The 14,425-nt window shown below is 41.1% G+C and overlaps 1 protein-coding gene across 1 annotated transcript in view; it reads left to right on the top strand.

The window, feature by feature from the left end:
- ryr3 (ryanodine receptor 3) overlaps window positions 1-14,425 on the top strand; it is a 375,337-nt gene that overhangs the window by 30,545 nt on the left and 330,367 nt on the right. The window contains 1 exon segment of the mRNA XM_059955616.1: window positions 8,337-8,456. Coding sequence (XP_059811599.1) covers window positions 8,337-8,456 — 120 coding nt within the window.

The raw sequence follows: 14,425 nt of genomic DNA, 5'->3' as shown, positions 1-14,425 counted from the left end.
ATGTGACTTGCTGCACAGAAGAACACCATATTTCTGTTACCATCTTTGCCAGCTTGTTTCCTGCCTATACCTCAAAAAAGTGTCCCGAAAAACTGTCCTCACATTTTTAAGTGTCATTTCCATCCTGCTGCATTATATGTTTTCTTAAAAGTTAAGCCCACCATATTAAGATCTTTGCTTGAATTCACCCATTCACCATTCTGCATGCCAAGTGATCCAGCAGTATCAATATAAACAGTCTGAGGATTACACCTGGTGTCTTTCCTTTGCCCATTTAATTCTTTTATTTTCCCGGATGCACATTGCAAACAGAGCTTCTAGAAATTTCCAGCATTTGATCAAAATGTTTTGTCATGGTTTCACTATTTTCTCATGAGGCCAGATAGATAGTTTGTGACACCACTTAGTTTCTGATCCTACTATCATCAACAACATTGCCTTTTATTCTCTCATGCTTGTGTGTTTTTTCTATTATGCGTCCTCTCCAAGGACACCGACAGACCTGTTCACCCACAGGATTGCTCATCCACTGGCTCTCCAAGAAAGAGTCAAGAGCTGAGCACACATGTATACTTCGAGCCTGCAATTATATCTGATATATTCACTGCTGCTGTTCTGCTATTATTATTGGCATAATCCTGCCTGCTGTCCTGCTATTCTATCTGACACATCCACTGTCTGCTGTCATCACTGCTGCACCCTGCCTTCCACTTCTAAATCACTCTTCTGTGATCTCTTCAAGCTGCAACATCTTCTTGTGATGTTTGTTGGCTCTTTTATGTTGTCACTTGCATAATCAAATGAACACGGAGATATATCAAAAGAACTTGATTATTAATGACCATGACTTTGAAATAAACAGCAAATTGTCATGTAATCACCCACATCATACCATGTGATGTGCTAGCATTTTAAAAGTACACATCTGTTGAGATGAAATTATCTTGAACGTGGAATTGCAAAAAGGCTCCTTTTGCACATGTTTATGCAGTGTAATGAACTTGGGGTTGGGGACAGACTCTTTGTGGACTTCAGTTCCGCACGATATTTGCTTGCTTGCATTTATTGTTTGCATGATTTTTTTTCTCTGCGTTTTGAGTGTTTGATGGTCTTTTTAATGGGTTCTTTTGAGTTTCTTTGTTTTGTGGCTGCCTGTTAGGAGTCAAATCTCAAGGCTGTATAATGTATACATACCTTGATTATAAATATACTTCGAACTTTGATTAATAAGTTTAATTCAGGAATGCAACAGGTTTATTTTCAATTTTCAAGATTGAAATAAAGATACATTGAGGTGATATCTTGATCCAGAAGAAAGTTGGAATTATTTTCTGTGCCAAGATATAATCTAACAGTTGAGATCATAACATATTTAGATCTCTCAAGTTACTGTCAAAGTAACTCTCAGATCACCAATGTATCACTATCTCACTGCACCTGTTTTTAATAGCTAAAGTCATTTGTCAGTGTAAGGAATGTTTACAGTAAAGGTGGCTAAGTTCTTTAGAGAGTCTTTAGCAAATCATTCTGGATTCTTAAAGTAGCATGGAAGTTTTAAAAGCAACTTGCATTTTTTGCATAAAAATTATGAATTTGTTGTTTTGTGCCACATAAATGATAAATGGAGCATAAATTTAATTTGCTAGGAGACTGTTTTGGCCTGCACTTTGGATTGACTCAACATGTGAAAGCAAGTAAGTGAATGCAGCAAACCTCTTAGCTCTAAACATAGCCTGTATTAAGAATCATCAACTGTTGGTGTTCATGTTTCAGTAAAAGAAAGTGCCAACGATTAACAAGATCAACTTACAGCAGAATTTATGGCATCCAGAATTTGAACTTACTGTATCTCAGATCTGTTATTTTAATGCAATTATACAAATATACACCTTTGGAAATGTGGCCTTTTTCACCAGGGCTTGGGTGACTATTGGCCTTGCCTGCACATTGTTGGTGAGTCGGGTAGCACAGTGGCAAAATCAGGAGCACAACTGACTCCGGATTCCAGATTTGTAACTTGGATAAATATTTTAGACCATGTGTTGCTTTTGCATACATGACTGAGAGTGAGCATTTGACTGTGTCCTATTGGTTAATATGTCATGATCGCATTTAACCTTGGCATTGTTGAAAGTTAAATTGATGCAGTGCCCTAAACCCAGACAAAGAGTGACAACGTCAACACATTATAGTGTGATTCAAGTGGAGTCAACACAGTTCTATAAGAACAAGATCATGTTTACCAAATCTATTATTTTATTATTGCAGATAGAACAAGCAGTAGAGGGAAGGAGAAGCCAGTGGATGTGGTATTACACACAAAATGCTGGAGGACCCCAGCAGATCTATGGAGAGGAATAAACCATCGATGTTTCAGACCAAGACCTTGCATCAGGACTGGAAAAGAAGGGGGAAGAATAAGAATCAGAAGGAGGGGATGGGAAGGAATGTAAACTGACGGGTGATAGGTAAGACCAGGTGACGGGGAAAGGATATGGTTATTTGGATATTTAGGAGGAATTTGCTTAGATATTATACATGGATTCTTACAAAATTAGCAAGGATTAAGTATTGGTTAAAGGAGAAAAAGTCAAAAGCAAGCAAAGAACAGATATACTTTTAAACAAATTGATGTAAATATTTTAGGGCTGCATGGATTAGTGCTTGAGCCTCTGCTATTGATAATCCATAGATTTAGATGAGAGAAATATGTGTCATATATCCAGCTTTGTGGACAGTACAAAGCTGGGTGAGCAAGTAAGCTGTTGTAAAGTTATATAAACTGGCTAAGTAACTGGGTAAGAATATACCTTTATAATGTGGAGAAATATAACATTTCCACCTTGGAAATGGAAAGATGGTTAAATTTTTTCTCTTCAAATGTGATAATAGTGTAACAGTAGATAGAGAAATCTGGGTAAGTCAAAGAAAATTGACATGTCGACATAAAATTATAACATGAATATGTTAGCTGTTATTGCTTTGAGCTGGCTATTTCTCTTGAGTCCAGGACCTAGATCCAAGGGTCATGTCACAGGATATAAAATCAGCCACTTACAATTAAGAGGAGGAAGTATTTCTTAGCTCAATAATTATGAACTCTTGAAATTTTCTGACAATGTTTTGGATCCTGGAATAATGTGAAAAATAATGACTGTGATTGATATACGTTTGGCCATTAAGGGAAGAAGATTATTCTACAGTGATCTTATGAACTGATGAATTAGCCTCAAGTGGCATATTAATGCTCATATTTCTTATGTATCTGTCATTGGTAAGGCTATTAATTAAAAAATTGTGTTAATGTGTGCTTTAGCTATGAGTTTTATGTTACTTTATCAAAACTTAAGTACTGTTGCTGCTTAGATTCTGAAATAGAAAACAAATAATAGTTGCTTGGAAATAGCTATTATACCTCGAGAGAGAGAGAGAAAAGAACTTATTAATGTCAACAGACTTTCATCAGAACTAGAAAAGTTAGAGATATAATAGACTTTAAAGAAGTACAGCAGAGGAAAGAGGAAGCAAGTTGGAAAGAGTGAATCAGAAGATCTGTGGTAGGGTAATGTCCACTGTCTGCTACTTGCAATTGCAAGATCCAGAACTCAAGCAGAATCTTTGTTTAACTCATCAATGAGTTTACTTGCTAAGCAGGTTAATAAGGTTTGGCTTGTCACTGAACACTCTAGCAAACTTCTACAGATGTACTGTTGAAAGTATACTGACTGGTTGTATAATATCTGGTATGGGAATTTGAACGCACGGGAACAGAAGAAGCTGCAGAGGGTAATGGACTCTGCCCAATATATCAAGGGCCTTCCCGCCCTTCCCACCATTGACAGTATTTATAGGAGATGCTGCTTCAAGAAGGCAATATTCATCATCAGAGATCCCAAACATTCAGGCCAAACCATCTTTCTGCAGCTACCATCTGGAAGGAGGTACAGAATCCTGAAGTCCTACCAGTTTCAAGAATAGCTACTTCCCCTCAAACAATCAGTTCTTGAACAAATGGCAAAACTAACAACACTATGATTACGTTGCACTAAAATGGACTTTATTTTCATTTGATAGAGTTTTGATTTTTCTTGATAAAATTATGTATAATTTATGTTAATTATGCACCAGGCTAGCTTGATGCTTAGCATGATGCTAGTTCAGGTCTGGGTGTTGGAGTTCAGTGTTCACTCCTATGCCCTCTGTAAGAACATCCTCCCCACAGACTGTGTGGATTTTCTCTGGGTGCTCTGGTTTCCTCCCATAGTCCAAAGATGTACTGGCTCAGTAGAATAATCGGTCATTGTAAGTTGTCCCATGATTAAATTAGAGTTAAATTGGGGGTTGTTGAGGGCTGCTGGACTGTTTGACACAATGGGCTGGACAGCCTATTCCACACTGCACCTCTAGATAAGATGAATCAATTATTTTTATTTTTCTGTTAAAGCTGTTTATAAGAAGCTATGTGTTTGCACCTGTACATACATGCATGTGTATTTAACATAAATTCAACTTCAACTTTGTAAAGAAATTCTGAGAAATGCACTTACATGGATAACTTTATGAGATCAGCTGCTGTGGTGAAAATTGGCCACTGTCTTTCCGCTCCTGAAATATAGTTCAAAGTAAATTTATTATGAAAGTACATATATGTCACCATGTACAACCGAGAAATCCATTTTCTTTTAGGCATGCTCAGTAAATCCAAGAAACCTAACAGAATCAGTGAAAGACTGCATCCAACAGGATGAACAAACAGCTAATAAAAAGACAACAAACTGTACAAATACAAAAAAAAGTAATAAATATTATGAACATGAGATGAAGGGTCCTTGAATGTGAGTTGATAGGTTGTGGGACCAGCTCAGTAATGTGGGGGGGAGAGGGAATGAGTGAAGTTGAATGAAATTAACCCCACTGGTTCAAGAGCTTGATGGTTGAGGGGTAATAACTGCTCCTGAACCTGGCAGTGTGGGTCCTGAGCCTCCTGTACCTTCTGAAGACACCAGTGAGAAAAGACCATGGTCTGGGTGGTGGGGGTCCCTGATGATGGAGGTTGCTTTCCTGCGACTGTGCTCTGTGTAGATGTACTCAGTGATGAAGAGGGCTTTAACTGTGATGGACTGGGCCAAATCCACACTTTTTGTAGGATTTTTCGTTCAAGAGCATTGGTGTTTCTAAACCGGGCTGTGATGCAACCAGTCGATATACTCTCCACCACACATCTATTGATGTATGTCAGAGTTTTAGGTATCATGGTGAACCTTCACAAACTTCTAAGGAAGTAGAGGAGCTGCCGTGTTTATTATTGTTAAGGCGCTTACATGCTAGGCTCAGAATAAATCCTCTGAAGTGATAACACTGAGGAATTTAAAGTTGCTGGCCCTTTCCACCTCTGATCTCATGATGAGGACTGGCTGCTGGTGACTTTGACTTCAACACTAAATGTGCCTTTGCAAAGGTACTCCAATGCACGAAGAGCATTGGAATTTATCACTGTTCAAAATCGTCTCCATATGAACCACGGCGACATGCCGTGGGTTGCTTACAAAACTTCTAAATATACTCTCACTGCAATCTGCAGCATGTAAATTCCCTTTAAGTAATGTACTTTGGAACTGTCTTAATGAACTGGTGATTTCACAGTCTTCTGAAGGACCTGGTGGAATTAACTTTTAGGTGTGTAGGTACAGCACCTTTAAATGGATAAAGGGTCATTGCCATTGCCATAAGAGAGCGAGGAGGGGTAGACACCAAGCCAGGCTGAAAAACCGATCTCTACCCAGCATCTTGTTAGCAAATGGGCAGTGGGTGGAGAGCAAGACTGTGGATCTAAGGTGTATTGGAGGGAAATAAGGAATTGCTGCCTTCTGTGTACTTTAATAATAAATTTGCTTTGTACTTTGTAGGTGTGAAATTGACGTCTTTATTTTATTCAGTGCATTCAGCCATTGCTTGATGTCAACTTGAAGATTATCTTCTGTGATACTTGCTTTCCCTACTACTTGGTACTTCTGGCTCAGATGGTTGTAAAACTTTCAGTTTGAATATTCTCATTTCTGTACTGGTCATTGCCAAAGTTGAAGATATGGATCTTCATGGAGCCTTTACTCCTTATGAATGCTTTAACTATTCATCCAAACTCATGACATGACTGAATGAATGCCAAGTTCTGTGGTTGCAGGAGTGCTAACCTTTATTTATAGTTTATCATATCAACTGGGAATTATTTCCCCAGCTGTAGCAATAGCTTGTCTTGCTGCAACCTTTAATCTTTACAGTCAGTTCCTGTGCTGAGTAACGCAGCCTGAAAGAGTCAATTGACTTGGGAAAAACTGGTGTGAATGGGCAAACCTGAGAAATTTGTGGATTTCCCCATCTGTAATATGCAAAATCTAATTTCTATGGAAGAAGCATTGTTCAGCTCCAAGATCATAATTAAGGTGATTTCAGTTACTAAGATAAGCTAAGACATTTATCACTCTTGGATTTGAGCATTCTTGAAATACTATAATATTTTAATTGCCAAACTGCAAAGAAAATAAACTTATATTGAGGAAATCACGTAGAATCGTGATGTCAGGTGTAACGAGAAGCTAAGCTTCTAGGGAAAAATCACATGAAGAATTTAAAATAGTATTAATAAAGTATATCAGAATGTTATGAAAGGAATTTTGTTTAGAAGTATGTTTGAAGACCGTCTTGTCAAAATGAAGGCAGTATCACAAATGATACAATACTCTCATTGGCATGGAACAGGAGAATGTAGCGAGACCAGCATTATTATCAATCCGTAATTGCTCTTCAGAAAGTGGTAGTAGGTTGCTGGTTTGATTTACTGTCATCCAATACATGAATAAGCTCCCCCAGCTCTGCTGGCTGAGGAGTTTCAGGTTGTGAACTTGGCTGCAAGAAGATAGATATCTAGTTCAAAATGGTGTGTCTCAATTTGGAGGGGTCCTTGCAGTTGCTGTCCTTAATATTCCAGGTAGCAGAGCTAAGATCATAGAGTTGCATGTTATTGCAATAGACCTCAGTGTCTGTATAACTGAAGCCATACTGCAATGGTATGGAGGGAACATCAGAAAGATTAGCTGCTCTGCCCTGGATAGAGTCCAACTTCTTGAAATTTGTGGGAGCTGGACAGATCTACATATTTCACACTCTGATGCCATCCATTGGAGTGAGCCTTTTGTGTCACCTGGCTGCCTGAGGAAAGGGGGGAGTATTTCATTACATCCTTAATTTGTGCCACCTGGTTGTTGCAAAGGTTTTGTGATGGGTCTGGAAAGTGAGCCACTTGCCACAAAATATACAGGGTGAGGGAGAGGCAATGTCATGAGGCTACAATTTGTTACGGTGTAGTTCTGATTCTGGTCCACAGAGCTTCATGGATGGCCATTTTTCAGCAGGTAAAACTGCTGTCACCTGCCATACTTAGTTACAGTATATGATACAGAGGCCTTAGTGTGAAGAAGGAACTCAACACAACAAATACTGCACAGTGTGAATGCTGCTAATACTAAACATCGGCAACAAGTAGTTTGATAAACTTGAGGAGAGAAAGTTAAAGCCCTGTGTTGGTTTATACCACCTGTCGCAAACCCAGTCTTGACATTGATATCCATCAGAAATGCAGCTGAGATAGTAGTAGTGATAATGCCAAATCAGTCTTGGTGCTTCCACACCCAATGTGCGCTCTGGGATGGTGGTTGGTAGGTGGTAATCAGCAGAAGGTTTGTTTGCTGGCCTCATGCTATCAAACTCTATGCTATGCATTGCCAATTCTGAGGACTCTGGGGCCTATTTCCTTTTGATTATGGATATGTTCTCACAGTGTGACAGAACCTTATGATTAAATCAAGACAACTAGACTTGCTGTGTTTCCTAGAAAATGTTTCACCACTCACCCAAGGGGTTTCTTCAGTCTGATCCATGGTGGGTAGTTTTCCAGCTTATAAACTCTGTGAGTTGTTTAAAGGTGCAGCAATCACTTAAGAGTTATTAAGAGTCATAGAGGTAATGAGATGGTTATTAGTCTTATCTTTGCATGAACGGATGTGTGAATTGTTGTGGAAATGCCGGGGGTAGGGATGTTAGGACTGTATTGTAAATAGCTGATAGGTGGTGTCGTACCCCAACCCCTCTATTCAGGGACAGAGGTGGCTTCTTTAACCATATACAATGACCTGGATGACTGAGAAACTTCATAGACATTATAATTAAAGTGTCTCAGACACTGTTGGTTGATGTTTTCTAGTCAGTAATTAAGCACTCGTCAATCAGCATTTTAGAAACCTATAAACCAGTTCTCACCGGATTCATTTTTCTTTCTATAGGATGATGAAGTTGTACTTCAGTCCATTGCCACCATCAATAAAGAACAACGTAAATTTTGCCTGGCGGCTGAAGGATTTGGTAATCGTTTGTGCTTTCTCGAGCCTACTTCAGAAGCTAAGGTATTCAGGTCGTCTTTTTCATGTTTTTGGCTGAGTATTTATTCTCACTGATGACATGGCCTTTAAAATCTAGTACTCTGGAAAAAAATGTTAAATGTGCATTTGTGTACAATGAACAATTTAATCAGATGGAAATCAATTAATGAATTATGAAAAATAAAGTACCAATCTAATTTTAAGTTTGAACCTTATTTTCTTTGTCTTGCCTTTTTTTTGTGGAGCAGAGTTGATTGGCCAAAAAGCTTAATTCTGTTCCTATGTATGTCTTGTGGTCTTCTATTCAGGGAAATGAAGATTTTAACAAGTTATTCTTCAGCAGTTGCTAGTGTCTAATGAATGAATTGACCAGTGCTGCTTGGAAATAAGATGAATTTTTCATTGCTGTGCCTAGTTTTAGTGTACGTTATAGTTTACATTTCTATTTGCTTTGTAGTTTTTTTGCAACTTTTTTCATATTTACAGTAACTTTGATGTAGTGATAGAGATGTATCACACAACTCTCGATAAATTGCAGGGATGAAGTTTTCAGGCAGGTCCTTCCAAACCCTACCCTCACAACACCATCCAGACCCTCAACTTTTCACTTTGCATTCAGTGATCAGTTATTTCACCTTCACACAGAGAGCATCCAGTCTTCAAATTTCCGTGTCAATCTTAAGTTGTCGCAGATTTTCAGACACTTTTTGTGCATGCACAACTATCTAATGTAGACACATGAGAATCACCAGGTGCTGGGACTCTTGAACAGCAGACATAAAATGTTGAATGAACTCAGCAGGTCAGGCAGCATCTATGGAGGGAAATGAGCTATTGATGTTTCGAGTTGAGATCTTTCATTAGGACTGGTCCTATCTACCTAGCAACGTAATATATCAAGACTGAGAAATTAGATTGATTAGCTCAATAATTTTGTGTACAAGGTGATACAATTATTTAAAAATACAAAGTACTTTGGAAAGTAATGTTATTGTGGCATCTGTGATAATAATATCCTACCACACTATTAGTCAGATGCACGCTGTGGTGCCTAGCACCATGCAGCTCCACCATAGGCTTAATTTGGGCAACAATTTACTTCTGCACAGTCTGCCCAGCACATGCTCTGCCTAGATTTGCTGATGTTTAAAAAGAACTTGAGTAGGAAGGAACCAAAATGGAGAATTCTGGTGCTTGGAATTTGCTTTGGATACGTCTTTAAGTTGGATTATTGCAGCACCCTTGAGTGAGGACCATTTCCCCCAAAACAAAATGGTCGCTGAGTCCGCTCCTTGATCATGTTCCACATGGACTCCTCACACAGTCATTGCCATTGTCAGTCCTGAACTTCCCTCCTGGGTTTCTCTTCTCCTCTCACCATCTCATCCACCTCTACAACCTAATCTAAAAATTCCCATGCAAATCTACTTGTTTGCTTTCATATTTTTTCGCATGGTCGAAACAACTGGAGGAAAGTTACTCATTTTAAGCTCATCCAACTGACTTAAGATGCATTATCAGTCACCAAAGAATTTCAGGCTAAATTCTTTAAAACAAGAGTGCATTTAGACATACAAGAAAGCTGGATGAACTCAGCAGGTCGGGCAGCATCCATTGAAAGAAGTTTTGGGTCGAGACCCTTCGTCAGGATAAAGAAGGAGGGGGCAGGGGCCCTATAAAGAAGGTGGGAGGAGGGTGGAAAACCAATCAGAGGAAAGATCAAGGGGTGGGGGAGGGGAAGCAGGGAGGGGATAGGCAGGAGAGGTGAAGAAGGAATCTAAGGGGAAAACAATATGGGTAGTAGAAGAAGGCAGAGTCATGAGAGGTGATAGGCAGCTAGAAGAGGCGACAGAGTGAAGGTGGGATGGGGGAAGGGAGAAGGAGGGAATTACTGGAAGTTGGAGAATTCAATGTTCATGCCAAGGGGCTGGAGACTACCCAGACTGTATATGAGATGTTGTTCCTCCAACTGAGGTTTGGCCTCATCATGGCAGTAGAGGAGGCCATGTATGGACATATCCGAATGGGAATGTGAAGCAGAGTTGAAGTGGGTGGCAACCGGGAGATCCTGTCTGTTGTGGCGGACAGAGCATAGGCATTCGATGAAGCAGTCTCCCAATCTGTGTCGGGTCTGGCCAATGTAGAGGAGGCCACACCGGGAGCACCGGATGCAATAGATGACCCCACCAGACTCACAAGTGAAGTGTTGCCTCATCTGGAAGGGCTGTTTGGGGCCCTGAATAGTGGTAAGAGATGAGGTGTAGGGACAGGTGTAGCACTTACGCTTGCAGAGTGCATTTGGTTGTCTCAGTTAGCTCTTACAGGATCAACCCAGGTAAAACTGCAGGGCCTAATAACATCTCACAATAACTCCCTGCCTGCTCTCCATCTTCCTCTGATGCTCCCTTCCTCCTTTCTTCCAAGGCCTTACGTCCTATGATACTCCCCCTTCTCCAGCCTTTTATTCTTTTTGCCAATCAACTTCCCATTGTAGGCTTCATCCCTCCGCCTCCTGTCTTCTCCTATCATTTCGGGTAGCCCCCTCCCCCTCCCCCTTTCAAATCTCCTTTTTCAGTTAGTCCTGACGAAGTGTCTCGATCCAAAACGTCGACTGTACTTCTTCCTATAGATGCTGCCTGGCCTGCTGTGTTCCACCAGCATTTTGTGTGTGTTGCTTGAATTTACAGCATCTGCAGATTTTCTCATGTTTGTGGGTTTAATAACATACCTGTTCAGGAGAGGTTCTAGCAGACATCTTCAACATTTCCCGGGAATAGTCCAGTGTCCCCTCAGGCTTCAAGGTGACCACCATCATCCCAGTGCCCAAGAGTGCAACCTACCTCAATGACTACCATCCAGTTGCACTGACCTCAACTATAATGAAGTGCTTTGAGCAGCTAATTATGGATCATGTTAAATCCCATCTTTCTGCTAAATTGAACCCTTTCCAGTTAATTTATCACTGAAAGTGGTCCACTAATGATGCCATACTCTGCACTCCACTCTGTCTTGTCCCACCTAGAAAATGGTGCCTCATATTCCAGGATGCTGTTTATCAATTTTTTTCTTGCCATTTAATATGATCATCCCTCAGAAGCTGGTGGGTAAATTGTCCTTGTTGGGTCTCATTGCCTCGCTCTGTAATGGATCCGAGACTTTTAGACAGGAAGGCCACAGCTGGTCCATATTGGCGGAAACATCTCTAGCTCCAACATGTTGAGCACTGGTGCTGCACAGGGCTGCATGCTCAGCCCACTGCTGTTCATACTGCTGACACATGACTGCACTGGTAGATCCAGTTCAAATCGATTCACCAGATTCGTTGATGGCACAACAGTGGTTTGGCCTCAGCAACGACAGCGAGGTGGTGTGCAGTGAGGAGGTAGAATGGCTGTTATATTGGTGTGAACACAACAATTTGAGCCGAACATGGACAAGACCTAAAAGATGATTGTAGGCTTTGGGAAGATGCAGCTAACTGTACATACCCAGCTCCTTCGTGGAGAAAGTTAGGAGAACCAAGTCTCTATGTCATGGTCCAGTCCGTGAAGACCACATTCCAGGTAATGGTCCGGTCCATGTACTCTGGACTCCAGGTTTTCTGGCTGTCCCTTGTTTCAGTTGGGCTTAATAATAGGCACCTGATACTTGTCTTGGGGCTGGGAATATCAGTGGCCCTGGGATTGAGTCTGGGGGCTGGTTTGTCTCGTCAGTATCCCCTTAGAGCAGCCCTTTGTGCTTTGTGCAGTAGGCCTGGTTGCCTCTAGTTGGAGTAGTCATTGGGGTATGGATTCAGCTGTTTCTGGGGCCAGCTGAGTGGCCGTCTGCCACTCTGAGCTAGATATGGATTTGGCTGTTTCCATAGCTTGCCAAGGTTGCTGGCTGCCCTGAGGCTCAGAGCCACCCTGGACTGAGCTCCCTTCCTGTCCTTGCCTCTGTGGGGGTAAGTCAGGTTGTCCTTGCTGTTACCCTGCACTTGGATCTGTCCCTTCCTGTCCTCACCTCTGTTGGGTAAGTCAGGCCGTCTTTACTGTTACCCTGAGGCTGGTCTGTTCCCTTCCCCTCTCCATCTGAATCCCTGACAGTTTCCTTGGTGCTCTACCTTGGCAGTCATCCCGGTCCTGCATCCTAGTAGGCTTCCCAATTCGGTGTCCTAGAAGGGTCCAGGCCCTGCCTTCCATGAAGGAGTACCTCGTCCTGCCTAAGAGTACCTCATCCTGCCCAGGAAAGCCTTGAAGAACCCAAGCCTCGTCCAATCCTGTAGCCACGTCATGTCCTCGCCTAGTTCTGGAGTCCAACCCTGAGTTAAGACCCAGGTTCTGGGTCCTTGCCCAGTCTCTGGCTTGGAGTCCAAGCCCAGGCTCCTAGTTCCCAGTTCCTTGTCCTGGTCCTGCTTTCCTAGCCCAAGTCTGTGTTCCTCTCCCAGCTCCTAGTCTGTGACCAGTTCCATCCCTAACTCTAGTCCAGTCCAGTTCCCAGTACTTCAGTGTCTGTGTCTTGCATTTGGGTCTGTTCCCAATGACCCCCCCCCCCCTGTCTGACACTCTAGGGATGCACATAATGGACAATCTCACATGGTCCCTCAACAATATCTCTGGTCAACAAAGCACAGCAGCATCTCCACTTCCTGAGGAGAGTGAGGGCTCCCCACCCCATCCCCATTTCTAACCAATTTTTGCAGGAGCAAAGGTGTCTTGACCAGCTGCATCACTGACTGGTTCAGGAATCACAAGACATGCAACTCAAGTCCCTATAAATGATTGCAAGGATTTCTGAATGGATCATCTTCCACCCACCAAAGGTAGTTATCAGGAGCGCTGTGTACACAGGAGCTTAACAATGCTGATGATCCCTCCCATCCATGCAACAATCTTTGACCCCCTACCATCAGGCAGGAAGTACTGTAACATTTGGATGAGACTATTAGGGTGGGAAACTACTGTTTGCATTGACTTTGGGTAGTCATTATTAGTAATTTTAATATTCATGTTGATAACCCCAAGGACAGTAGTGCTAATGAGCTGTTCTGCATCCGAGACAAGTATGGACTGACACAGCATGTGACAGGGCCCACACACAATGAGGTCCACACCCTTGGCATAGTCATTTCCAAAGGTCTAAGCACCTCTGCCCGAAGTATCAACTGTTTGCGCTTTTCCATAGATGCTGCCTGATCTGCTGAGTTCCTCCAGGTTTTCCAGCATCTTCAATTTTCTCGTGTTTGTGAGATTTGTAATCCATATCCAGCAATTAAATGATGGAAGCAAAGCAAAATTCAGATTAGTACTTTACTTTTGTTAGTTTCTCAATAAACTGCACTAATGGCAATAAAACCAGAAATTAAGAAATTCTCCTGAGTAATTCAACTATCCAGGAGATCTTTTGTACCCAAGTTATTCCTTTTGACATACCTTTCACAAAAAGTGCCAATAATTCTTTATCCCAATGGAGGAATTTTGTACAGTTGTCATGGGGGTCTAAGTAGAGTAATACAGTAATAACATTGAAGTTCAAGTTCAGTTTATTGTCATTCAATCATGTACATGTATACCACCAAATGAAACAACATCCCTCTGGGCCAAGGTGCACAACACAGTACATACAACTCACACACATAACAAATATAGTAATATTACCACAAATAAATTAACAAGTAATAAGGTGCTTTTACATCACAAGTTAAAATGCAAAGAGTATAATGCTACTGGTACTACTTGGATGATGAGACCTGGGTGCTAATAGGGTGTTCAATAGTCTTACAGTCTCAGGAACAATGCAAGGCAAGGCAGGCAAGTTTATTTGTATAGCACTCTTCAAACACAAGGCAGTTCAAAGTGCTTTACATAGAACAAGCTAAAAATTAAACTTCAAATTTCAGACAATATAAAGATAATAATATCACACATAAAAATAAAGAAATAAAAGTTACAATGAAGGAAATTCTAATTAAAGACTACAGCAAAAAGAGAAGTTTAAAGCCATGATTTAAAAGA

This window comes from Hypanus sabinus, chromosome 2, assembly GCF_030144855.1.
Source record: "Hypanus sabinus isolate sHypSab1 chromosome 2, sHypSab1.hap1, whole genome shotgun sequence".
NCBI classification, from domain to species: Eukaryota; Metazoa; Chordata; class Chondrichthyes; order Myliobatiformes; family Dasyatidae; genus Hypanus; species Hypanus sabinus.
This window is presented reverse-complemented; position numbering and strand designations above follow the sequence as displayed.